Here is a 27,739-nt window from a genome sequence, read left to right on the forward strand (position 1 = left end):
ATACCCACTGTGGGAAAGAGGATGGAGGGTTCTCAAAAAACTAAAAATAGAAATAGCATATGATCCAGTAGTTCTACTACTAGGTATTTACCCAAGGCAAATGAAAACACTAATTTGAAAGGATATGTGCACTCCTATGTTTATTGCAGTATTTATAGTAGCCAAGATATCTATCAAACCAACCTAAGTGTCCACTACAGATAAATGGATAAAGATGATGTGGAATATATATACAATGGAATTATTACTCATCCACAAAAAGGAGTAAGATCTTGCCATCTGCAACAAGGATGGACCTAAAGGATATTATGCTAAATAAGAAAAGTTAGCCAAAAAAAGACAAATAACATATGACTTCATTTCTATGTGGAATCTAAAACACAAAATAAATAAGAATGTTTGTTTGTTTTCTGTATTTAAGAGTGTTTCAAACAAACAACTGGTGGTTGCCAGAAAGGAAGGGGCAGGGGGAATCGGTAAAATAGGTGAAAGGAATTAAGATGTACAAATTTTCAGTTAAAAAAAACTGTAAGCAATTTAGACAAGTCACTGAGGGTGATATGGTTATTACCAAAAAGTGTCCTTTATAAAGCTGGCAAGAAAAAAAGTGGCTTCGAAGTAGAAGAGCTCATGATAGATAACTTGTTTTTCCGTAATAGGCAATAAATGCCCTAAAATAATCAAAATTCTAACTTACAGTGTGTCAAATACTGTGATATTTCTTCAAAATTAAAAAGAACTAGAAACAAGTCATTGCTCATCAAAACTCTCATTTGTCCTCATTCAAAAGTTATTTTTTTCCCCTCCCTCTCTTTTCCACATACGCAGGCAGGCACTCACATGGGACCCAGATCGTCATCACAGGCTGTCTCTTCAGAGTGCATAAATCAGAACAGATATTGGGTAAGTACAAGTGGGGAGAGAAAAGTTTGATAAGTGACTGGGAATGGGCAATTAATCAGCAAAGGACCATACAAATCTTTTCTTGGCCTAATTCCTGCTAAATTATTGTCAAAACGATTAGTTTCCCATGTTTTTGTTTTTTGTTTTTTTTTAAAAAGCCCTTTGCTCCAAAAACCAGTACATAAACTTGGTCTTTGTCAACCCCAATGCTTTTCTTTACAATAAGCAGCTAATTAGAACATACTACTTGAGTATCTTTATAAAGTAATGGTGTCTGTACTTATGCTTATATAAGAAAATCAATAGACACAATGTAAGTAATTAACAGGCAAATGACAAACACCGTAGGAGCACTGATGGTTCCTGGCAGCGCCAAGGAGGGACTAGCCAATGTGAACCACATCAGGAATTTGGCAATGGAGATGGTAGGAGGTTGAAAGGACTAGAAATAAAATATCCACTAGGGGTTAAGCCAATGAGAGCTAAAAGAAAAATTTGAAATCCTTCTTGTGAAGAGTAATGGAAGTGAGGATTTACAATGTGAGTGGGTGATCAAACAGTGGTTACTGTGGGTATATCACACAGGGAATCCATCTCTCACCCTCTGTGCCATTGCCTCCTGCAGCTACACTGGAACATTCGGTTTCCTGGCAGAGGCACAGGCCGTCTGGCTTTCATTCAGGCTCTTCTTCCCTCACTACCCAGCTGACTCTATCTTAACCAAGGCTGAGTCCTTGTCTTGCTCGCTGTGGCCTGCAAAATACTCAGGGCAATATGCAAAGGATTCTGGATTCTAGAGCAAAGGGACCAGAGACCCGTAAAAGCAGACATTCTCAAACTTCTTGGTCTCAGGTACCCTTTTGACTCTTAAAAATTATCAAGGACTTCAAAAGCTTATGCTTTTTGAAAAAAGCCAATCACCATGATCAAATGGGATTTATTCCCGGGATGCAAGTGTGGTTCAATATTCATAAATCAATTTGTCTGATCACATCAATAAGAGAAAGGATAAGAACCATAGGATCATTTCAATGGACACAGAAAAAGTATTTGACAAAGTACAACATCCCTTTATGATAAAAGCCCTCGACAAAGTAGTTTTAGAGGAAAAGCATGCCTAACATAATAAAGGCCATCTATGAAAACCCCACAGCTAACATCCTTAATGGAGAAAAAAACAGAGCTTTTCCCCTAAGGTCAGGAACAAGACAAGGATGCCCAGTCTCACCAGTTTTATTCAACGTAATACTGGAAGTCCTAGCCACAGTAATCAGACAACAAAAAAATAAGAGGCATCCAAATTGATGAAGAAAAACTTTCACTATTTGCAGATGATATGACTCTATATAGAGAAAATCCAAAAGACTCCACCAAAAACTGCTAGAACTGATAAATTCAGTAAAGTTGCAGGAAACAACATGTACAGAAATCTGTGGCATTTCTATACACCAAAAATGAAGCAGCATAAAGAGAAACTGACAAAATCCCACTCATAATTGCACTAAAGATACCTAAGAATAAAATACTGATGAAAGAAATTGAAGACAACACAAAGAAAGGCAAAGATATGCTCTACTTACAGGTTGGAAGTACAGATACTGTTAAAATGTCTATACCCAAAGCAATCTACACATTTAATGCAATTCCTATCAAAATACCACCAGCATTTTTCACAGAACTCGAACAAAAAATCCTTAAGTTGGTGTGGAGCTACAAATGACCCTGAACAGCCAAAGCAATCTTAAAAAAGCAAAGCTAGAGGCATCATAATTCTGGACTTCAAGTTAAATTACAAAGCTGCAGTGATCAAAACAGTATGAAACTGGCACAAAAATAGACATGTAGGGGCACCTGTGTGGCTCAGTCAGTTAAGCATCTGACTCTTGGTTTCAGCTCAGGTCATGATCTCACAGTCCTAGGATCAAGCCCCACACTGGGATCTACACTTAGTATGGAGTCTGCTTGTCTCTCGTGCTCTCTCTCTCTCTCAAATAAAATCTTTTAAAATAGACCTGTAGATAAATGGAACAGAATAGAAAACACAGAAATAAACCCACAAACATATGATCAATTTATCATCAACAAAACAGGAAAGAATATTCAATGGGAAAAAGTCTCAACAAAAGGTGTTGAGAAAACTGGACAGCCACGTGCAAAGAAGAAAATGGGCCACTTTCTTATGCCATACACAAAAATTCAAAATGGATTAAATACTTAAATGTGAGATCTCAAACCATAAATATCCTAGAAGAGAACACAGGCAGTAACCTCTTTGGCATCAGCCATAGCAACTTTTCCTAAATTTGTCTCCTGAAAAATAAAAGCAAAAGTAAACTATTGGGACTTCATCAAGATAAGAAGCTTCTGCACAGCAAAGGAAACAAAAGTAAAAGGCAACTTACTAAATGGGGATATTTGCAGATAATATATCCAATAAAGGGTTAGTATCTAGAACATATTTTTAAAAAGTATAAAACTCAACATGCAAAAACCAAATAATCCAAATAAAAAATGGGCAGAAGACATGAAAAGACATTTCTGCAAAGCCCTACAGATGGCCAACACGCACATGAAAAGATATGCATCATCACTTACCATCAGGGAAATGCAAATCAAAACTACAATAGGCTATTTCCTCATATCTGTCAGAATGGCTAAAATCAACACCACAAGAAATAACATATGTTGGTGAGGATGTAGAGAAAGGGAAGTGCTTGTGCACTGTTGACGGGAATGCGAACTTGTGCAGCCACTGTGAAAAACAGTATGGGGGCTCCCTACAATTCAGTAATCACACTACTAGGTATTTACCCGAAATATATAAAAGTACTAATTCCAAAGGATACATATACCCTCTAATGTTTATAGCACCATTTATTCACAACAGTCAAGATATGGAAGCAGCCCAAGTATCTACTGATAGATGAAGATATCGTATGTATATTCGATGGAGTATTATTCAGCCCTAAAAAAAGAATGAAATCTTGCCATTTGCAACAACATGGATGGAGCTAGAGTAAAATGAGTCAAAGACAAGAAACAAAAAGATAAGAAAACAAATCTGGGGGAGAAAAAAAAGACAAATCAAGAAACAGACTCCTAATTATAGAGAACAAAGTGATGATTACCAGAGGAGAGGTGGGTGGGGGGAAGGGTGATGGGAATTAAGGAGTGCACTTGTTGTGATGAGCACCATGTGATGTACAGAATTGTTGAATCACTATACTGTACACCTGAAACCGATATAACACTATTAACTGCTTAAATTAAAATAAAAATGGAAAAGCTTATTTTTTTGCAGGTTATATTTATTGTGTTGACTATTTAAAAAATTAAAACAAATTTAAATATTTTAAATATGATTTTAATATTAAAGTATTGAAATTAAAAACATGCTTATGTAAGTTATACGATACTGAATGAGAAATTAAAACTGAGAAATTTCTAAATTATTCATTTACTAATTCATTAAATCTAATAATAAACTCATTACATGCTACCATAAATAAAATCTTACCAAAAAATAATCACAGTTTACCAAAACAAAAATTTGAGAAGAGTGGCACTGCTTTATGTTTTGCAAATCTCTTTAATGTCTTGCTTAAGAGAAGATGGCTAGATTTTCCTATTGCTTTCGCATTCAAAATATTATGCTGTTTTTCTTGGGGTATATAAAGAAAATCCAGCCTCATATAAATACATAGTTGAAAAAGGGAATAAATAGTATTTTAAAAGTCTTTCCAGTAAATTGTAGATATTGTTTGTTACCATACCAAGATTTGCCAACTGGAGTCTCTTAAAAGTTAGTTGCATTGTGGAACCTGACACCACAGTATTGGACTTTCATACTCTGTTATATTGGAACCATTGGTCTATCTTGCATTTTGAAGTGATCTTTTACCCAAATATAATTTTTCAGCATCACTGAATTATGCAGATCTTCTATTGACACAGTTTGTTATATAATCTCAGTGTTTCAATATTCTATGTCAACCAATCATATTCATTCCTATCACACATGACTAATCTCATCAGAAAAAGTAAGTAGTGGTATGTTGTCAAGCTTACAGTGGCAGATGCAAGTTTTCTAAATCCTTTTTCTGCTCGGGTGCTGCAATTTATTACTGATGACAAATATTGTCAGTTGTTTTCCTTGAAGTGTCAGGCTTACTTGGTTCATTTTGAAAACATACCTGCCAAATCCTTAGTCTGAATAACCAGTTTGTCAGTTATTCTTCCAAGTAAAAATGGTGTTCCATGGGGGGAAAAGTGGCTAGTTCAGGCTATAAGTTAATCTCACAAGAGCTTTTCCTGGAGACAACCACTGTACTTCAGTATATAAGCATACCTTGCTTTATTGCACCTTCTTGCTTTTCCTGGATTTTTTTTTTCCAAACTGAAGGTTTGTGGCAATCCTGTACCAAGTAAGTCTATTGGTGTCATTTTCCCAACAGCATTGGCTCGCTTCATGTCTGTGTAACATTTTAGTAATTCTCACAATTTTTAAAAGTTTTTCATTGTATTCGTTATGGTAATATGACATCAGTGATCTCCGATGTTACTTTTGCAATTCTTTTGGGGCCCACAAACCATGCCCAAATATGATGGTGAACTTAAACCCATAAATATGTGTTCTAACTGTTCCACTCACTGGCTATACCCCTGTCTCATCTCCTTCGTCTCAAGCCTCCTGTTTCCCTGAGACTCAGCAATATTGAAATTAGGCCAATTAATGACCCTACGATGGCCTCTAAGTGTTCAAGTGATAGGAAGAGTTGCGGGTCTCTCACTTTAAATCAAAAGCTAGAGATGATTAAACTTAGTGAGGCAGGTTGAAAGTCACGGCAGGCCAAAAGCTAGGCCTCTAGCACCAGTCAGGCCAAACTGTGAATGTAAAAGAGAAGTTCTTGAAGGAAACGAACAGGGCTACTCCAGTGTACACATGATTGATGAGAAAGCAAAACAGTCTTATTGCTGATACGGAGAAAGTTTTAGTGGTCTGGAGAGAGGATCGAACCAGCCACCACATTCCTATAAGTCAAAGCCTAATCCAGAGCAAGGCCCTAACTCTCTTCAATTCTCTGAAGGCTGAGAGAAGTGAGGAGGCTACAGATGACAAGTTGGAAGCTGGTGGAGGTTGGTTCCTGAGGCTTAAGGAGAGAAGCTAAGGGAATTACAGAAGGTGCCTACCCTAAACAACAGATTTTCAATGTAGACAAAACAACCTTCTATTATAAGATGTTGCCCAGGACTTTCATAGAGAAGTCAGTGCCTGTGTTCAAAGCTTTAAAGGGGACAGGCTGACTCTTGTTAGGGGTAAATGCAGCTGGTGACTGAGTTGAAGCCAATGCTCATTTACCATTCCAAAATTCCTAGGGCCCTTAGGAATTATGCTAGATCTATTTATAGAATCTGTGGTCTATAAATGGAATAATAGATAGCACCTTTGCTTACAAAATGATTTACTGAATATTTGAAGCCCATTGTTGAGAACTACTGCTCAGAAAAGATTCCCTTCAGAATATTACTGCTCATTGACAATGTACTCCTCAAGAGATCTGATGGAGATGGGACAATGAGATTGATGTGATTTTCATGCCTGCTAACACAGCATCCATTCTACAGCTCATGGGTCAAGGAGTAATTTCAACTTTCAAGTCCTATTATTTAAGAAATACATTTTATGAGGCTCTAGCTGCCACAGACAGTGATTTCTCTGATGGATCCAGGCAAAGAAATTTGAAAACCTTTTGGAAAAATTCACCTTTCTAGATGCCATTAAGAACATGAGGGATTCTTGGAAAGAGGTCGAAATGTCTTACATGAACAGGAGTTTGGAAGAAATTGCTTCCAGCCCTCCTGGATGACTTTCGGGGGTTCAACACTTCAGTGGAGGAAGTAACTGCAGATGTGGTGGAAACAGCAAGAGAACTAGAATTAGATAGGAGAACCTGAGGATGAGACTGAATAAAACTTGAACAGATGAGGAGTTGGCTTTTTAATTGAGATAGAACCTACTTCTGGTAAGGATGTTATGAAGACTGCCATGATGACGACAAAGGATTTAGTATATTCCACTCCAAGCCTGGGTGTGCTTTGGAACCACTGGAAATTTGAAAATCTACAGAAGTTGTGATGGAATTGGTCTGAGATGTGGCCAGGGTACTGGGATTTTTGAGCTCCCCAGGGTGACTCAAAGGTTAGAGTTTGAGAACCACTGTGCTACCTGCATGCTTCCCAAAGTGTGAAGCACCAAGTAAGCTTCCTATCAAGCAGTGGCTCTCAGATTCCGATTCCAGTGCCCCACCTCCCAGAGATTCTGATTCTGTAGGCTAACATTTCTATCAGTTTCCAGATGAAGCTGATACCATCAGTATGATGATACCATGGTCTCAGACTGGAGCAGGAGACCCAGAGCTGCTACCTGGATCTTCTCAAACTGATAGGTACCCTTAAGGTTTCTGTCTTAGCCTCCCTCTCCTTTCAGTGGGGGGGAGAGGGGGTGTGAAGTAGTTTTAATCTCATTTTAGTCTCTGCTTTACCTGGACTTCAGGACATGTTGCCTCAGTTATGCAGCCTCCAACTATGCCTAAGACGAAAGCCTCTAAAAATAAGGCCCGTTAGTCATGAATTGCCAAAATGCTTACGAAATTGCTATATGTAATGCATGTTATTTAACTTCAGTAGCTAAAATCTGTAATGCTCATGTAAATGTGTACCAACTGGATGTTAATTAGACGCACTTACAATCTGTATTCTATCTCTAAGGGCGAATTATCTTATTTCGTATTTTTCCTAATGCAATTTCAAAAACTTCGCATCGAAAACAGCAAGACTCAATTACTTTATAAAAACTGCAAGGTAGCAAATTAAAAAAAAAAAAAGCCTTACACATTTAAGAAGACTTGTCTCAAGGCAAGGCTTACAACAATCGACAATAAACGGTACTGAGATGTTGAAGTCAAAGCATGTTACATTTGAGCTGAAATGCCCTTTATGCTTGAACCACTTTGTTAGAAGTGCTATCTATAAAAAAAGGTTTCTGGTCGCCCTGCCTCTGGCCAGGCCAACAATGGAAATCATACTTCACTTATTATAGGTCAAACAAAGTTAAAGATCTCATTGGCAGGGGAAAAATGTAAATGCACTTCTTGATATAACCAAGATCCTTGGCTCCCTGGGTCACTGTTTGTCTTATATAAGCAGATCTATAGGGACGCGTACCTTTCAAACTTGAGCCCAGTGTTTCGAATAGCGGTGGGAAAGTGGAGAGGCTGGAGACTGAGCTATCTACAGACAGCATGTTTCTCAGCCGTGGCTAAATACTGGAAGCACCAGGGGACACTTAAAATGCCCAAAGCCCAGGTGGTCCCACGAGCAATTACATGAGGATATCTGGTATAGGACCCAGACAGCAGTAATTTTGTAAAGTGCCTCAACCATCCCCTGGAGTAAACCACTCTTCTGTGAGAAAAGAACCACTGTACCAAGATACAATTGTGTTCTTCAGACAATTTTCAGGCCCGTGCCATTCTCCTTTAGGAAGCAAAGCAAACTCTGAGATAAAAATGATAAACAGCTGAGAGATAAAAGGACCAGGAGAAGCAGTAGTTTGTCAGGAAAAAATGCTTCTGAAATACTTTCTTTTATTCTTCAAGAAAATAGCCAAACTCAAGAACAAAGGCAAATGCATTTAAATCTCTGTGCTTCAACCAGGATGTCAGTGTTCTAAAGAAGATTAGGCCAAGAAGCAGTTCAAATGAGCTCTATCAAGTGGATCTCAAGCTGGCCGGCAACAGATAACAACAAAGAAACCCCCTCAGGTTTAACGAGGGCTGGAAAGAGAGTGAAGTTACGGAAACAGGAGGTCACTCTTGAGTCTGGCTTTAATATCTTTAGCTATCTTTTGGGAAAAGGCCATTAATTTCCTTCTTCTGGGAATGCCACATTACTACATTCTCAAGCTATCAGAGGCACGGTGGACTTGCATGGGTTCTCCTCAGGACTCCTGTGCCAGATGGGCCAATACTATTCAGTCTGCTTAAAGTACAGGAGAGAATCCATCTCAACCACTGTCCACGGATCCAGTCATCCAAAAGGAAGAATCCACAAGGAAACAGAAAACCATAAAACCACAGAGCTACAGGGCCCTGCCTCTCAGAATGAACGGTTACTGTGAATATGGGCTGTGATGCTAGACCGGAGTTGAATTTGTAGCATCTACAGTGTAGGATCCTGGGCAAGTTAGCCCCACAGAGTCTTGGATTCCCAGGACATAAAATAAACCTAATGACATCACCATCTTGTGGGATCCTAAGGATTAAATTAACTGAGATGAAGTGTGTAAAGCCCCTTGTGCACTGTCTAGCAAATAGTGGATGCCTGGGAAAGTAATCCTTGTTATTTCTGCAGGCAAGGCCAAGGAATTTTAAGGGACTGTAAAAAGAGGGCATGAAGCACAAGTCACCATCCTAATTATTTTACAGGGAGTAAAATAAATGTCAAGGAAAAAAAAATGATGGCTGGAGCTTTTCTAAACGAGGTTTATTTTAATTATCAAGCCCCTGCTGTGTGCCAGCCACCGTGCTAGGCATTGGGAGTCCAAGACAGAAGCCTCTGACCCCTGAAGCCTCTAGACTCCTTAGAGATGTGAATTTGTGGTGGGGAGAACAGAGGACGTCACAGAAGGCTTCCTGGAGAAAGTGAAAGGTAAGCAGAAAGTTGGAACATGCCTAGGTGTTGAGGAGCCAAAGCAGCAGCCTGGAGAAGCTGGAAGGATATTTCAGGAAGAGAGTGGAAGCAGTTACAAAGGGCCAGCAGACAGAAGTGGGAGGAGACGGACAATGAGAGCGGAGAGAATGAGGCGAGATATAGAAGGGTAATAAAGCAGGAGCCCGAAAGGGAGATCTGGTCAGGGGGCTGAGTTTTAGGAGAGGGCCATGGAGAACCACTCAAGTATCCGGAGCATTCCGCAACATAGAAGTAGTAAGTACTCTGGCTACAGCCACAGTGTGGTGAATGGAGCAGGGCACTGGTAAACTGAGGCAGGAAGATCGGGGTGGGAAGATGAGAGGATCCCACTAGAAATGGGGCTGGAGAGAAGAGGACAGAGTCAAGCGAGAGAATCCGCAGAAGGAATAAACTGGTTCGAGCAGGAGATGGGAGTCTGACCTTATCCCTACTGTTTAGAGAGGACACAGTAGGTGTTTCTGTAAGACCTTGAGTAATAGGAAGGGGCCAGGGTTGCCATTCCTGTTTCACAGGCAGCAAGTTTGGCGTGTGTGGGGATAAGCCAGCAGGAAAGCTTTAACCTCTTATCCCTGTTCGCATTAGGCCAATCTTCTGGAGGTGGTGTGTTATTATAATTTCTTTCTTAGGGTATAAAAAATGAGTAAAGAAATATTAACAGGCTTGAAATCCTGACACAGGGTACCATCTTCTCATCAATATATTCTCATACAAATGAAATATGTTTACAAAGATGTAGGTGAATTGGAAACATAATAGAAGTGACGAGACCTAAAGCAGAAGCCGAACCTTTCAATTTGTTAATTTATCATTCTCTGCCTGCGCAAAATGTTCTTTTTGTTCTTGAAAACAAAACAAATTTCTTCAGGTAAATTCTTTCTGTGAGAATCTTTGTGCTTTTCTTCCGTCACACAGCCTAGTCATCTGACATTAGATGTGAGGCAAGACCCAGAGAGAGAGTTGATTAGCCAAGGGCTGTCGTTTACTGTAACTAATCATTTCACATCTTTGGCCACGCACATTTTCCATTAAATTCTCACAAGAACTAAAAACGACAGATCACCAATATATATTGTACACAGCAAAGTGTTAGTCATCTGTATCTTAAACTGCTTGCAGCATTCCGACTGGCTCTTGATAAGATTGATAATTTTAAAATGAGTCACTTAATGCACTGTTCGCTAAAACTTTCAGAATAGTCCCTTTTGACGGTTTGGCCTGCCTTCCATTTCCAGCCGTGGTCACCCTATCTCTTGGCTTCATAATGAGGCCGGAAGGCTCAGTATCTGTATCTCTGAGGCCTCTCTAGTTCTTAAAATTAAAGTCGACTAGTGCAGAAAAACTGCTGGAACACCTCTTCTCTACGAGAATCTATTACTGTGATTTGAAATGTGGAGTTAAAATGTTATGTCTTTGTTCACTAGCCTTTAGTGAGTAGTTCCACAATCGCTTCCAATTACCTAAACCATTTCTACAACAATCAGCCTCAATTTTTAAAAGTTAGAACCACCTGGCTTTCATTCTAGGAAAGCTTTATTAAGAGTGTTGGTTGGAATTAAGTTTAATTTTGTCTATATGGTCAGGGTGCCATACAAACTGGAAGCAAAATGGTACAGGCTCCAAGATTTCTCAGATGGCTGCTCTTCAAGATGTACTGGGAAATGAGCTATGCTCATGGAAGAGGAAATTCCCGGTCATGGTCAGAAAACATTCCCAAAGGTTAAACCGGCCAATGACAAATGCAAAAAACGGATCCCCAAAGAAAGCGACAAACAGCAACAGAATTACAGAGCAGGGTATTAAACTGTTATCACTCCTTGCCAGTAGAGCATGGCGAAATATTTACCTTCTTTCCAGAACTTTCAACTTACCAACTTAAACGTCAATGTTTTTAAAGCTTTGGGATCATCTACAATCTTCTGTAAATTAGCAGCCACTGAAAAATACAAACGTGGAGAAAAAGCGTCCAAATCATGTACAGTAACACTGGATTTTCACATCAATGATTTGGAAAATCTGACTAATCATGCAATAAGCTGCAAAATTATTTCTTTCACAGACATTACAAAGTCCATATAAACAACCAAATTAGTCTCATACATTTTTCTACAATTTATATCTTCAGTGCATCTGAATTAATCACTATACATTGGGCCCCCTTTCAGAAAATAAAATGGGAAATTGCTTTCTAATGGAAAGGAGAAGGGACAGCAGCCCCTACCCCCACCCTGTTTTTTTTTTTTTTTTACCCCTTGGTTTTTCTCAACACCCGTTACTATGAAATTTATTTGCCAGCAGAGGGCAGCACAAAATAGAGGCGAGGTATTGCAAACAGTGGTTTTTCTGAGTATGTTTGAACCCCTCTCCTAATAAATCCACTCAATTCTCTGCACCCATTTTTAACAAAGCACCAAACACAGCGGATAACCCCTACGGCTCGGGCATGTGTGTTAATGCTTTCAGAGTGCGATGATCCGTCAAACCAGGGGAGTGCCACCTTGAACAATACCCAAGGTGGCTGAACAGGGTCAAGCACTAGAGGCTGTCAGTTTGGAGCTCAATTGTGAAGATATGTTTCGGTATTAGCAGGATTCATCAGAGACCCGTCCCATTTTCCATGGTGTCATGATATACTGGATTCTCTCGCAGAGAAGTCTGTTTTCCCTGCTCACTTCTCTGGTTTAGGCTACAGAATTATCAGAAGGCGATGGTGACAGAAGTCTAGTCTCACTCTTTCCACAACCAAATCTAAAGCGTAAAGTCTCGAAAGCCAAGTAAGCGCTGCTGGTTAGGGGAAAAAGAGAAGACTATGGAAGTAAAGTTCTGTTTATCATTTTTATTTTTCACGTGGAAAGTTATCTGCTTATGTTAGTAAATTGAACACCAATAAAAAATGAATTAAAAAAAAAGTTATCTGCTGCTTCAGTAACTAGGTATCTGAGAAGTCATGTGACTATTTTAAGACTTAAAAAATTAAGATAATATTTTGAGAAAGGTGTTTCAGAAAGCAAGAAAGTAGAAAGAAATCTGCGTATCTCATGTTTCTCTGAGGTTGACTAAAAACCACCTTAGAGACATGAATTTTCTGCAGATCAGTTTATTTCATTGAAACCATCAGCTGCAGAGGAAGAAAAAAATGAAAATTATGTACTCAATATGGCCTATTTCTCTTTATAAACCATAATTACAGGCATCATTTTATCTTTATTCATTGCCCTTGATACTTCCATTCTGAGTGATCTGCAAAGTTTTGTTTATGGTAACCTCCCCCATCCCATGCCCCATCATCATCTCTTCCTTTTGCACACACGTCAGGTATATCCTGGGGCACATCCACCTCCATATCGTTATCATCGCCGAGCACCTCAGCCGCCTCGGCAGTTTCCTGAGCATATTCCCCATCCTAAAAATCATCAGGTAACCCACACAAGAAACACTGGCTCTTGGGAGTGAGAAGCTCGGCCATGAAATTCTGTCCACCAGGGCCAGGATTGATGATGTCAGGGCACTCTGACTGGATGCAAATTGCAGCAAGTGCACACAGTCACTATTTTCTTAAAATATAAAAGTGTTGTAATAGTTCCCCTGATGTGGGCTGATTTCATGAGTGGCCATAAAGTTTTCATAGGAATTTCAGTCCTTTCATTAGAGGCTCTCAGTTATTGTGGATGATTTACTGCCCTGTTCTGGGTCATCTATTTCCAGTCTGCTCTGTAACGTTCCGCCAAAAGCTGAGCTCTGTCCTTCACTACTTCACAGCCTGCTCTCTGGTGTGCACACATATGTCCTAGGGCTGATCTCCAAGGGACATGGCTCAGCAAGTTGCAGACTTGGGAGAGCAAAGCTGAAATGCTAGCATCTCAAACAATCATCCCGGAAACCACACTCCTCAATTGTGAGCCCTACACCTCAGGGATATTAGAAATTCAAATTCTGTCTTCAACTCAAAGCAAAAATAGCAAAACTGGCCACTTACCTGATTACTTATCCCAGCTGCTAGGCTTATTTTCAATTTCGTTGATTCTAATTTGTTGTAAAGTGCTATAAAATACCTTCATTTAACTGACATCACATAAAATTCAAGGTGATGTTAATTTATCTTCCACTAGCAATGCTCATTAAAAAGATGGGTGTCAACGGTTTTCTCCCTTCTCCTGACTGTGCACCTGGATTTCAAAAATAAAAGTGTTCCTTACCTGGGACGTGAGCTGAGAAGGAAGGGTTGGATAGGGCTGGTTAACTTTAGAGCTTCTCAAGTACGTGCTCGTAACACTGAACTTCATGCTTTAAGGTGTTATAGGTTTCCCCCACTTATGGCACTTCTAAACCCTACTCAGTGGCCATCGACTTATTTCCAAACCTTCCTGGCTTTCCCAAATAGAACTCATTCTCCTAGTTTCTGATGTAGACTTTTTCTTCTTTGAGCTGGTCCCTTCTGGCCTCCCCAGGCCACTCTCTTCAGTCACAAGTGCTCTCTCTGGTTCTTGAGCACACAGGAAACGGTAAACACGTACCGAGGTACCAGGGGTTGTGACCTTCTTGCTCTACGGCTGTGGCTACATGATACCTTTGTGTGAACCATCTATTTCTCGGCGACTTTTGTGTCTCTGTGTTACACTTAGGCTTGAATCCGTGTCAGTTCTATGTGCTCTTTTTGGATAACATTGACCTAAGGTATGGTAGGTATTGTGCTTTATGAAACTGTGATAGTATCATTAACAACCACATGAAAAAGATGCTGATGCTCAGTACCTCCCTGAATCCAAACAGAGAAGGAAGTAAGATCGTCCTGGGCATAATCTATCAGGGGCAAGGGCAGCAGAGCCGACATTTCTTTGGCAAACTAAGTCAGGTATTCTCCAGACACTGTTTTCTCCGTAATATTCTCCACATTTGGACAGTCAGAAAAGGAACAGGTACATAATGATTATTTAGAGTCTGTTTTGGCATTAGAAGTGATTAGTGGAAAGATACACTTTTCTCCCTAGATACCAACATATTTCACAACAATCTCATATAGCACTGATGTTTTTGGGGACTGTAAGTGAATTTATCTAATTTGAGCTATTCCCAAACAAAAGCTGTGAAGAAAAGCACCCTAGTGAACACCAAATCCAACGCATTCCCCCAGAGAGCAAATGCTGAGAGAAGACAAAAGCACAGACTTGGGTTGCCTGCTAAAGTGATGTCACGATACTGTTTGATCTAAAGACACATCCTGAACATTTGCTGCAGAAAAGGCCACATAAGATTGCAAAGCAAGAAAGGGACACATGTACCAAAAGAGAATCCAAGCTTCTAAGCAAGGAAGAGAGGAAATGATAGGAGGGTGAGTCTCCTTATGGGTACTGTGGTAATGCTAATGCAAAATTATAGTTAATTATGATATTTGGAACAAAATACAAGAGCTTTGCTCTATTATGTTCCCTAAATCTCCAGGCTCTCACCTTCAGGAGAAGAGTGTAGCACAGTGTGTAAGTGCGTGAATTCTCCAGTCAGAGTGCCTGGGTTAAAATCCTGCTTCCCACTTAGCCAACTTCACAGGGCCACATGGCTCTAACTCTAGCCTATTTGTGCTTCAGTCCACGTACCTGTAAAATGTGGATATTAACAGTGCCTCCCTGATTGAGTTCTCTTGGGGACTGAGTTAACACATCTACGGAGTTCAGACTGGTGCTTGATGTGCTGCAAGTATGTAACAAATGTTGGCTTGGTATCTCTACCCTGGACAATGGCATATCATCACTGCTTTCCCTCCCTTCAGTGTTACTTAACTCATGAACCCTCTTACACTCACCAGAGTTACTTGCAGAATCTAAGTCATATGCTGGGATGTGTTACTTCCTTAGATAATACCATGTAACCATTCATATCAACTTAAGGATTAAGGTTTTTTTTTTTTTTTAAGATTTTATTTATTCATGAGAGACAGAGAGAGTGGCAGAGACCTAGGCAGAGGGAGAGAAGCAGGCTCCTTGCAGGGAGCCCGATGTAGGACTCTATCCCGGACCCTGGGATCACGCCCTGAACCAAAGGCAGAGGCTCAACCACTGAGCCACCGAGGTGTCCCAAGATTAAGTTTTTAATGTGGTCTATGATACCCCTTCATAGTCTGGCCCAACGTATGTTTCCAGGTCCTTTTCTGCCAAGTCCTACCTGAGATTTTCCCAGGAAGGGCTCTATAACCACTCCCCTCCTCAAGATATCTACCATGACTCTTTATCATTATGTGCTGAAACGACCAATTACAGAGCTCATTTCCCCATTCAATTCAAATTCTTTGATAACCCAGACAAAATATTATTCACCTCTGCAAAAGGTTTATCTTTGAAATATACCCACATCTACAGCGACCAATGACATCTTACCACTTTTACTGCTACTACCCAAGTACAGCTGCCACTATCTCTTGTCTAGACTCATGCAATAGCTTACTGTCTCCCTGCTTCCATCCTTGTCCCTCAATGGCTCAGCCTCCACCCAGCAGTCAGAGGAGCCTCCTCAAACAGGTTTGCTTTTACTCTATTTGAAATTGTTTACTTTTCTTCATATCTACTACTTCCATCCCATTTCATCTATAAGGAACCAGCAAAATTGGCTACTTGTCATGGTTTTTCAAGAGATGAGAGTCTAGGTCACTTTGCAGATAAACCATCCAGACTAGCATAGGTCATAGCCCCAACAAAGGGAATCTACAATGGTAAGTAGAAGATAGACATGATGAGCATCAACTGGCCTCAAAACCACCCTCAGCAATGAGGACTAAGTCATACTATTAACCTTCCCACTTAGCACTTTCCCTAGGAAAAGAAATCAACCATTGCTAGAGGAACTACTCCCAGGTGGATCCAAGCAGTCCAAGGGGTGGACTATTGTGGATACTTTGGTGTGCAGCCCAGACTTTAGGAATGAGGCAAATGTTTTCCCATCTGCTGGGATTATTGTTGACTGAAGACTCTTAGCTTTGTCCGTCACTGGGAAATCCCCTTGGAAACCTGATGCCTTCGAAGGCATTTCTACTAGCAAATTTGTAAGACAGTGCAAATGAAAGAGAAACACAAAAGGATGTGAAATAGGATACCAAGTATCTGAAATGCAGAGGGGAGAGGATTAAAGAATGAGTTCAAAATTAAGTGGCCATCAGCTTAATGTAGACTGCCATACACAGAAGATGTTATATATAAACTGGTAACCACAAATCAAAAAAGTTTCAGATATGCAAAAAATGAAGAGAAAGGAATCCAAATATACCTCTAAAACCAGCAAACCATGAAAGAAAGAAAAAAGGATAAAAAAACTAAACACCACAAAACAAGTAACAAAATGGCAATAAATATGGCTTAAATGCTCCAATCGAATGACAGAGTGGATAAATAAACAAGACTCATCTACATGTTGCCTATAAGAGACTGATTTCAGACCTAATAACATGTGCCTATTAAAAGCAAGGGGACAGAGAAACATTTATTATGCAAATGGATGTCAAATAAAGCCAGAGTAGCAATATCAATATTGGACAAAATAGACTTTAAAACAAAATCTCTAAAAATTAGAGACAAAGGAGGACACTATATAATAGTAAGGGAGATAATCCAACAAGAAGATATCACAATTGTAAATATTTATGCACCCAACATGGGAGTACCCAAATACATAAAACACTTAATAACAAACATAAAGGAACTGATCGATAGTAATACAATAATAGTAGGGAACTTTAACGCCCCACTTACATTAATGGACAGATCATCCAAACAGAAAATAAGGCAACAATGGCTTTGAATGATACACTGGACCAGCTGGAGTTAACAGATATATTCAGAACATTCCATCCTAAAACAGAAGAATACACACTCTTTTCAAGCGCACAGAACATTCTCCAGAATGGATCACATTAGGCTACAAAACAAGTCTCAACAAATTCACAAAGATCAAAGTCATACCATGTATCTTTTCTGATCACAATGCTATAAAACTGGAAATCAACTGCAAGAAACAAACTGGAAAGACCACAAATACATGGAGGTTAAATAACATGCTACTAAACAATGAATGAGTCAACCAAGAAATCAAAGAAGAAATCAAAAAGTACATGGAAACAAATGAAAATGAAAACAAAATGGTCGGGATCCCTGGGTGGCGCAGCGGTTTGGCGCCTGCCTTTGGCCCAGGGCGCGATCCTGGAGACCCAGGATCGAATCCCACGTCGGGCTCCCAGTGCATGGAGCCTGCTTCTCCCTCTGCCTGTGTCTCTGCCTCTCTCTCTCTCTCTCTCTGTGACTATCATAAATAAATAAAAATTAAAAAAAAAAAAAAACAAAATGGTCTAAAGCCTTTGGGATGCAGCAAAAACAGTTCTCTGAGGGAAGTTTATAGTCGTAGATGCCTACCTTGAGAAGAAAAACTGAATAACAGCCTAACCTTATACCTAATGGAGCTAGCAAAAGAACAAAACCTAAAACTAGAAGAAGGAAATAATAAAGATTAAAGCAGAAATAAATTATATAGAAATGAAAAAAAACCACAATAGAACAGTTCAATGAAACCAGAAGCTGTTTTTTGAAAAGATCAACAAGACTGGGGAAAAAAAAGACTGATAAGCCACTAGCCAGAGAGAGAGAGAGAGAGAGAGAAAGGGAGGGGAAGGGAGGGGAGAACAGGACTCAAACAAAACCAATGAAAGAAGAGAGATAACAACTAACACCATAGAAATACAAACAATTGTAAGAGAATATTATGAAAAACTATATGCCAACTAATGGGACAACCTAGAAGACATGGATAAATTCCTAGAAACATATAAACTACCACAACTGAAGCAGGAAAAAATAAAAACTTGAACAGACTGATTACCAGCAGGGAGAGAGACTTAATCAGTAATTGAAAAACTCCCAACAAACCAAAGTTCAGGACCACATGGCTTCAAATGCAAATCTACCAAACATTTAAAAAAGACTTAATACCTATTCTTCTCACACTATTCCAAAAAATAGAAGGAAAGCTTCCAAATTCATTCTATGAGGCCAGTATTACTCTGATACCAACCAGATAAAGACACCACAAAAAAAGAGAACTACAGGTCAATGCAAAAAATCCTCAACAAAATACTAGCAAACCAAATCCAATAACACATTAACAAAATCATTCACCATGATCAAATGGAATTTATTCCCAGGATGCAAGGGTGGCTCAATATTCACAAATCAAATAACAAGATACATCACCATCAATAAGAGAAAGGAAGAAGACCGTATGATCATTTCAATAGACACAGAGAAAATATTTGCCAAAGTACAATATCCATTCATGATAAAAGCCCTCAACAAAGTAGGGCAATATAATAAGACCATGTATGAAAGACACACAGTGAAATTCATGCTCGATGGGGGAAAAACTGAGAGCACTCTCGCTAAGGTCAAGAACAAGACAAAAGATGTCCACTCTCACTACTTATTCAACATAGACAGAAAAAGCATTTGACAAAGCACATCTGTTCTGTTGGTGGGAATGCAAACTTGTGCAGCCACTGTGGAAAAACTGTATGGAGATTTCTCAAAAAGATAAAAACAGAACTACCCAATGATCCAGTAATCACCCTACTGGGTATTTACCCAAAGAATACAAAATACACTAATTCAAAGGAATACATGCACCTCAGTGTTTATAGCAGCATTATCTACAGTGTTTGTTGCTTGATGAATGGATAAAGATGATGTAGTACAGGGGCACCTGGGTGGCTCAATTGGATAAGTATCTGACTCTTGGTTTTAGCTCGGGTCATGATCTCAGAGTTGTGGGATCAAGCCCCACACCAGGCCCTGCACTCAGTGCAGAGTCTGCTGGAGATTATCTCCTCTCCCTTCCCTCTGCTCCTCCCTCTGCTTGCTCTTTCTAAAATAAATAAAATCCTTTAAAAAATATGTGGTAAATATATGCAATGGATTATTACTAAGCCATAAAAAGCATGAAATCTTGCCATTTGCAACAACATGGATGGAGCTAGAGAGTATAATGCTAAGAGGAATAAGTCTGAGAAAGGCAAATACTTTATGATTTCACTCATCTGTGGAATTTAAGAAACAACAACAAAAATAAGCAAAGGAAAAGAGAGAAAAACCAAGAAACAAGCTCTTAAGTATAGAGAACTGATGGGACCAGAGGGGAAGTCGGGGGGAGTGAAACAGATGATGGGGATTAAGGAATATACTTGTGATGAGTAGCAGGTGATGTACAGAATTGTTTAATCATTATTTTGTATACTGTATGTTAACTATAATAGAATTAAAATAATAAAACAGTAGCCTTACTGACATGTTAAAAAGAGTACAAATTATCAATAAAATATTTTAGGAAAAGGGGGGATGAGTACATTATTTGCCATTTCTCTGCATTAGATTTGTGGATGGTGAGAAAAAGCACTGGAAGAGATTTTAGGAATGTTACAGTTATCATAAGCAACCAGCCTTTGAGACAAAAATATCAAAAAGACTGGAGTATTAGCATTACTTATATTGGAAAAAGATTATGAGAAATAAAAGAAATAAATACACTTGCCATTCTCCTTAAGGTTTGGGTAAATCCCAGTTTTTTACTATTACCTTGGCATAATGGGAAAGCCGGAAACAGTTCGGAATAGCTAAACTGGCAGGTATTGAATCTGTCCCTTAAAATATAATTGTAAAATTACTGTTGGTCCTGAATTTCCTTTATTGTGTTTAAGGTGGAGTTTTATGAACTGGACCACAGTGTGGTAATGGAAGTGTCCAATAATCATTATGTTATTATTGCTCATTTTGAAAGCAATGGAATGGTATAATCAATGAAATTGTAGCTTCATTTAGCTGGTGGAGATGATATACCAGTATGTTTATGGCTTACCTCCTCTTCAGAATGAGGATGAAAACAGTAAAAAACTAAAAATAGTGTTATGAAGAATGACTAAACTTTAAAGTCTGGGCTTGCTACACGTATCCAAAATTCACCTGAGATGATAGTAAGAATGTGTTTGCTTCGGAAAATCAAAGAGGATTACTGTTTTGGGAGACACAGCTGTTAAAATGTGCTTGGATTCTTCAAAAAACAGGTGCCTTAACCTGGGGCGTTTAGTTTTGAAACCCTCTATATTGTAGGTAAAAGTTTGTGTGCAAATTTCTTGGGGGAGGGTGTTTGGCTTTTACCAAATACTCACTGGGATCATGCCCTGGATATCCTTAAACTGCTATCCCGAATGGTTACTAACATCTTCCCATTCTAACACAAGCAGCTTAGAGGTGGGGCCTTTTGTTTATTTTTGGAACAGCCTTACTGAAGTACAAGTGACATATAATAGGTGGTATGTAGTTAAAGTGTGTCATTTGATAAGTTCTGATACACATATACACCAATGAAATCACCACAAATAAGATAATGAACATATCCAAAATACACAAACATTTCATCAAATCCTATGTAATTCCCTCCACCTCCCTGACACTCTGTTGCTCTTTCCACTCTATCCTGGAAACCACAGATCTGTTTACTGTCACTATAATTTGCTTTTTTTTTTTTTTAATAATTTGCATTTCTAAAAGTTCATAGGGATGGAGCCATATAGGGCATACTTATGAGTCTGGCTTCTTTCTTACACCATAATTATTTTGAAATTCATCCATGTTCTACCATGTATCAGTAATTCATTCCTTCTGATTTTTTAGCAGTAGTCCATCGTATGGATATACCACAGTTTGTTTACATATTCATCTCTTGATGGACATTTGGGTTGTTTCCAAATTTTGCCGTTATGAATAAAGCTTATCAGCATTCTTGTTTAAGTCTTTGTGTAGACACACATTGTCTTTTCACTTGGGTAGGTGCCTAGGAGTAGGATGGTTGGCTCATGCAGATTTGTGTGTAATTTTTAAAGAAATTACTGAAATGTTTTCTAGGGCAACTGTACCATTGTCACATTCCTACCAGCAGTGTGAAGGAGTTCCAGTTTCTTATCACACCTGCCAACACTTGATTGTAATTTTAACTTGGATTTCCCTGATAGAGCATCCTTCCATGTGCATGTTTCGTGTAGTCTCTTAAGGTCACTTTCTAACAATTAAGAGTTTCCATAAATGCACGTGTGGTTTATCTCTGTTAAGTAGAAGGCTTTTTTTCTAAAAAGAACCAGAAACCTTTGTTAAGGAACTATAGGTGTTTCTTCATCCAAGAGGTAAACTTTTCAGATCTTCTAGCTCATCTAGTAAATGATAAAAACACAAATATAAAGATCTCAGAGCTCAAGTAGCATCAGTCTACATCTTGGAAAATCTCCAAGAGCTTCCTATAGAGTTCAAAAACCTCAACCCTACTACAGATTTTTAAATGTGTAGGTCACAAGTTTGAGCAGAATTAAAGAGAAGGAAATCATCATACCATGGAGGGCAAAAGAAATAAGACACAGGAAATCCACCCGATTTTGATTTCTAGAAGTAAAAAAAGAAAAGCATGTCCAAGTCTTCCCTGTTTACAGAAATAAGTCTTACTTAATTGATGTTTAGATTCCAAGAGAAGAGTCTCATACCCAAGAGCACATTCTGGAAGTATTAATAAGACTATATGTATATAAGGCATGAAAGCAAGATATACTCCAGGATTTTAATGTCAATCTCACAAATACTGTTAAAAGACGACTTATTTGTACCAAATACTGCAAAGTAAGACAACAGGAAAGCTGCTCTCCACTGTCCTCTATGCATAAGACTAAGGACACTTTGTGTCTTCCTCAGTGCTTATAGTCACTTGATTGAAAACAAAAGCACAGAAATAAGCTTTAAGTTGCCTCTATGACCTTGTCAAATCATATGAATTCTAGAAAAGTTCTAATCAGTCAGAGGAAATACACCAAAGGGAAATGAAATAATTCATAGAATCAACTTATTGTCACTTTTCCTTTATCTTGATTTATTTTATAATAAGGCTTTTCAGTAGCCACATACTAATTTAAGGACACAGAGCCTGAGATTTAACCTAGTGGCTTCTGGACTGGGAAAAGCTTTGGAAAAGTTAAAATCAATGAGATAGTAAACACATCGACAAAAGGAATGCTATTTAAATTATGGGCCAATGCAGCCAACTGAGGCAGAGCCATCTGGTGTAAGCACAAAGCTTGAAGAAACCCGAAGGACTCCCAGCACGTGGCAGTCACCTTTCAAACACAAACATTTCTCACACACGTATGTGGCCATCCTACACGGAGGAGAGCTGGGGTTCCTCATACATTAATGTGGCACTGCCCCAGAGGAGAACACCTATTTTATCTTCATTCCTGGAGTTATTTTCTTCTTTGTGGTATATTCCAAAGCATTTGAAGAGTTTAGTAGCCAGTGAAAGGTATAGACCAAGGCAGAACAATTCGTTTTTTTGTTTTGTTTTGTTTTGTTTTTTAAGATTTTGTTTATTTGAGAGAGAGAAAGCACAAGCAGAGGGGAGAAGTAGAAGGAGGAGAACCAGGATCCCTGCTGAGCAGGGATCATGACCTGAACCAAATGCAGATGCTTAACCTACTGAATCTCTCAGGTGCCCCAGTTCACCTCTTTAATCACATGAAATCAAACTGATTCAAGGGTTGACTGGGACTTCACTCTAGATCAGGATATAGCCTAAACAATAAAGGACCTAAAATCTAATGCTATTTATAGTACATAATATAAACCTTGGAAAATCACTTTCCCTGTGCCTTAGACCAATGAAACTTAAAGTAGTCAGCTGCCAAAATGTTTACAGGTCCATGTAAGGTATGGAGTGTGCACTACATGGCAATCAATCATTGCTTCCTTCATTGAGAGAGTCTTGCTACTTCCGCTCCCCCCTCAACCCAACCCTCAAAAGTTAGCTGAACTTCATGATGTACTTAATAATGTTGGTTGCTATTGTGGCACAAGCCAGTACATGAATCACACTAAACAGGACTACTTTGGACTATTCCATGAATAATACTAACCTGCCCCCTCCCTTCCTCCACCATTCTTGATAGATTGGTTTGGATCAAGTCTAAGAAAACTGGCTGTTTTATATAGTATCTCCAACAACAGGTAAGATACTTAAATGGAACTTTTTGCAGAAACTTCACAATCAATGATAGATAGAATAAAAGATGGAGAGAGAATAGGAATGTGGAAAAAACGCTTATGAAATAAATTTAAACACTTCATAAAGCAGCTTCTTGTCATAGTGTCATATTCAATTTAACATTTGTTCTTTATTCTTAATTTTTAACAATTTATTGTTAATTGTTGCATGAAAATAAGCTGGCATGAGTTTGGCAGACTTTTACTTTGTACCTACAGCTTTGATTTTATCTAGTAAATGTGAGACATTAATTGCACTGAACAAAGGTCTCATTTTTACACACGATTAAATCTGAAAGATCATCTCCATAATCTTTTCCCTTACCCCCTGACCAATTCCCCTTTCCCCATGCAAGGTAACTGCACCCATCTTTGAAGGAGAGCATGCAGAGCTTGATAACACAAACGGAGTGGCCGAGGGAAGCTAACTGCTCTGATTGGGGTGCTAGTAGGAGTAATAGTCAATGCTGATGCTCCTGCTAGAAATCTGAGGTACTGGCTAGTTGTGCTAAGGTCCACTGGGCAGTGTGCACAACTGAAAGCACAGTTGGCAGAGTCACTGTGAAATTAGAGTTTAGGGACCCACGTGCAGATATTAAAGGTTAACATGCAACAGAGAGATGATAGTTTGAACATGATGCCTATTATACTGGTTCTCAGATTTGGTGTATGGGGTCGGTCTACAACTATTTTTCTTATTTAGTTATTTTTTTTAAATGTTTTATTAAACTCTTTTGACACTATCATAAGCTTTTATTTTTTATTTTTTTAAAGATTTTATTTATTTATTCATGAGAGAGAGAGAGGCAGAGGCACATGCAGAGGGAGAAGCAGGCTCCATGCAGGGAGCCCGAAATGCGACTTGATCCCCGGTCTCCAGGATCACAACCTGAACAGAAGGCGGCGCTAAACCGCTGAGCCACCCGGGCTGCCCATCATAAGCTTTTAAAAAGTACCTGTTTAATAAAAAGTTAGGTCCTGATTTTCTTTTTCCATAGAGCCAAGGAACCCGCACATAACGTTTGTCAAAGTTTACCACCCATCCTGGGGCTGTAGATTCCCAAAGAGACACAAGTTGCCTGACAAAGCATCAGAACCTCTGTCAAGAGGCAGCCATTACTTTTCAAAGGCTGTTCCCAGAAGAAAGTGACTTGACGGCCACAAATGCAGGAGGTATGTTTACATATCACCCTGCTAGAGAGCCTTCTCGCCTTGTACCCTCAAAATGTCTTGGTTTATGTGATACAGTGGAATGGTCATCCTGCTTACGAGCGATCTAGACTGAGGCTCCTTGAAAACCGATACCAGCTATCACCTCCAGAGTTCCAGCCAGTACCCAACACTGAACCTGGCATCTGGGAGGTGCTAAATGAATGAACAAAATCAAGATCTACAAGTACCTGGTTAACAGGATTAGGACGTAGTTTCTCAGAAGCCCACAAAGATAAAATGAACTAGAGCTGATCAGAGTGACATAAGGCTGGTCCTTTCAGATCTCCAGCTTTTACTCTACATAATCCTACCCCATGATATAGAAGTAACTCCTTGACCTTGTTAAATGCTTGAGAAACTCTTCCCCCTTTCCAGTTGGCCAAGGCAGCACAAAGACAGAGGCAAGGTCTACTCAGCTCACTGTTCTACACCCAATGCCCAGCACAGGGTCTGGCTCACAGAAGGTGCACGTAAATAATCATGGATTGAATGAATGAAAATAAACTAGCAGCACATTTTGTCAAGGGTATTATGTTAACTCTTCCAGGAACCTACAATTAAAATTGAGCTTGATCTCTCATTATGGATAGAAGGACAGATTTCATGGAAAACAAATTTTAGATAATTAGAAAGTAGTAGAGATGGAATTCTCCTTTATGGTGGAAGGAAGGGGTATTTAGCCTCTCTTTGTCCTTAAAATACAATGAAACCTATGAGGAATTCAGGCATTTATATGTACTTTCTGATTATAGTACAGTGAACATCAGATCTCCTCATCCCTCCCTTCTGCACTAGGTCTTCCAGATGCTAGAAGCTGGGTACATAGCACTCACTCTTATAAGATTATCCTTTCGCCATGACAACATGCCCTGGGTCTTTTCTCCTTCAATTACAACTGAGATTTAGACTATGTTTTCCTACTTTCCTGTGCCTGCCTTCATCCCAACTTGAAAACTCAAAGCCTTCTGGATTCTAACCTACTGTTTCCAACCCTTCCAAGACTCAAAAGGGGGTGGGAAGTAGTACTTTTCAAAGATCCTTCACACATATGTTTTATCATGAGAAAGTAGCTCATGAGGAGACCAGAGAACTTGAACCCTCCATGTTGTGACCCAATGGCTGGGGATACGGAGGGAGGGGATGGTGTGTTGAGAAGTGTACAAGAAAAGCTGTGGCCTGTTAAGATCCATGACTTTTTAAAAGCAGATGTGTGTTCCAATCATGTACAACATTCAGTTATTAAACAAATTCCTATGAAAGTGTGTACCATCTAGCTGGTGTTCCTGTATGTTGGGGAGATACAAACACAAGTGACACAAACACACTTGCCATGTCTAGTGCGTGGGCAAGATCCCATAAGTGTTGTTGGCAGGTAGGAATAAGGTGTAAATACAGCAAAGGCAAACTGCCTGGAGGGTAGTTCTGGGTAAGACTCCAGGAAGAGTGATATTTAATCTACGTCTACAAAGAAGAATAGGCGTTTGCCAGTTGAATGGGAACATTCCAGGTAGAGGAAGAGCACATGAAAAGAGGAGAGCAGGGCAAGTGTGAGAGTGCCACTGAGGGCCCAGCGTGCTGCAGCAAGCCTCAAACAGAGGGATGGCGGGAGACACAGGTGAGGAAGCTGGCGGGGACTGACCGTCTGGACCTTGTCCTCTCTTGAGGATAGGCTTTATCTTCCAGGAAAGGAGTTTTTAGTATGACACCAGTTAGTGATGTGGACTAAAGTCTAGACAAAAAAATCTAAAATTCTGGTTTGGGGCTTTGGAAAAGTGAAAAGATTTTAATAGTCATGCGATGTGCTGATTAGAATTGAACATATTAAATATGTTGACTTTTGTATATGCTTTAAAATGAAAAAGCTTTATACGTGTACAGCCAGTCTTCGTGTTTACTGCCCATGTAAAATGACATTCTCATGGAGACTGTGAAAAAAAATTAATACAGTACATTGCCTGGATTAAGATAAATTAAAGGAGGAATTAAAATACCTGACTTGGGTACTCTCATGCAGGCAGTCTCAGCTAGTCTAAGATGTTGCTGTGCATGGGGAGTGGGTTTAAGGCAACCAACATTATGTAGAGGAGCTCTTTTCCCCAGATGATTCGTTAATGGAGAAATCACTGTATCTTACTATATTAGTTATCCTAATTGAACAGATAAGAAACCCTCTATCAGCAAATTCATTTTTCTCTCCTGACATTGTTCTCTTACCACCAGGGTAATGGAGAAGGAAGAGCCATTATTGCAATGAAGATAAAAACAACACTGGGAAAAAAAAAAAATCAACTTCAGTGCAAGAAATTCCAAATTGATTTTTTTGTTTGTACTTTTGTTTTACCAAAGCGCTATGAATAAAGTTGGCAGCAGAAAAGCAGCTTATAATGGGTCTTGAGGTTAGAAGGGGGGATGCCTGGGTGGCTCAGTGGTTGAGCGTTTGCCTTCAGCCCAGTGCGTGATCCTGGAGTCCAGGGATCAAGTCCCACATCGGGCTCCCTGCACAGAGCCTGCTTCTCCCTCTGTGTCTCTGCCTTGCTCTCTCTCTCTCTCTCTCTGTGTCTGTGTGTGTGTGTGTGTGTGTGTGTGTGTCTCATGAATAAATAAATAAAATCTTAAAAAAAAAAAAAAAAAAAAAGAAGGGACATCCCGGGGCTACTGACTTCAGCCTTCCTTCTTCAGGCACAACAGTCTGTACATCTTCCCATCAGACCCAAGGAAGTTGTGTGTCTTACATTTGAGAGTATCTACGGAAGCAGTTCCCATCTACTTGTGACCCATTT

The 27,739-nt window shown here is 39.4% G+C and overlaps 1 protein-coding gene and 1 long non-coding RNA gene across 11 annotated transcripts in view; one reads left to right on the forward strand and one right to left on the reverse strand.

Annotated features, from left to right (window-relative positions):
- The window catches only part of STK39 (serine/threonine kinase 39), a 323,493-nt gene that overhangs the window by 2,737 nt on the left and 293,017 nt on the right, over window positions 1-27,739 (reverse strand). For all 10 annotated transcript variants that reach the window (XM_049106329.1, XM_049106336.1, XM_049106335.1 and 7 more), the window contains one exon: window positions 11,523-11,587. In XM_049106329.1, the coding sequence (XP_048962286.1) occupies window positions 11,523-11,587 (65 nt within the window). The remainder of the gene's footprint in view (window positions 1-11,522; window positions 11,588-27,739) is intronic.
- Window positions 14,422-27,593, forward strand: LOC112668045 (uncharacterized). The gene is made up of 4 exons (XR_003141420.3): window positions 14,422-14,980; window positions 23,654-23,711; window positions 24,746-24,920; window positions 27,180-27,593. It is a non-coding gene; the product is annotated as an uncharacterized LOC112668045 (long non-coding RNA).

The sequence above is a fragment of the Canis lupus genome, chromosome 36 (assembly GCF_003254725.2).
Source record: "Canis lupus dingo isolate Sandy chromosome 36, ASM325472v2, whole genome shotgun sequence".
NCBI classification, from domain to species: Eukaryota; Metazoa; Chordata; class Mammalia; order Carnivora; family Canidae; genus Canis; species Canis lupus.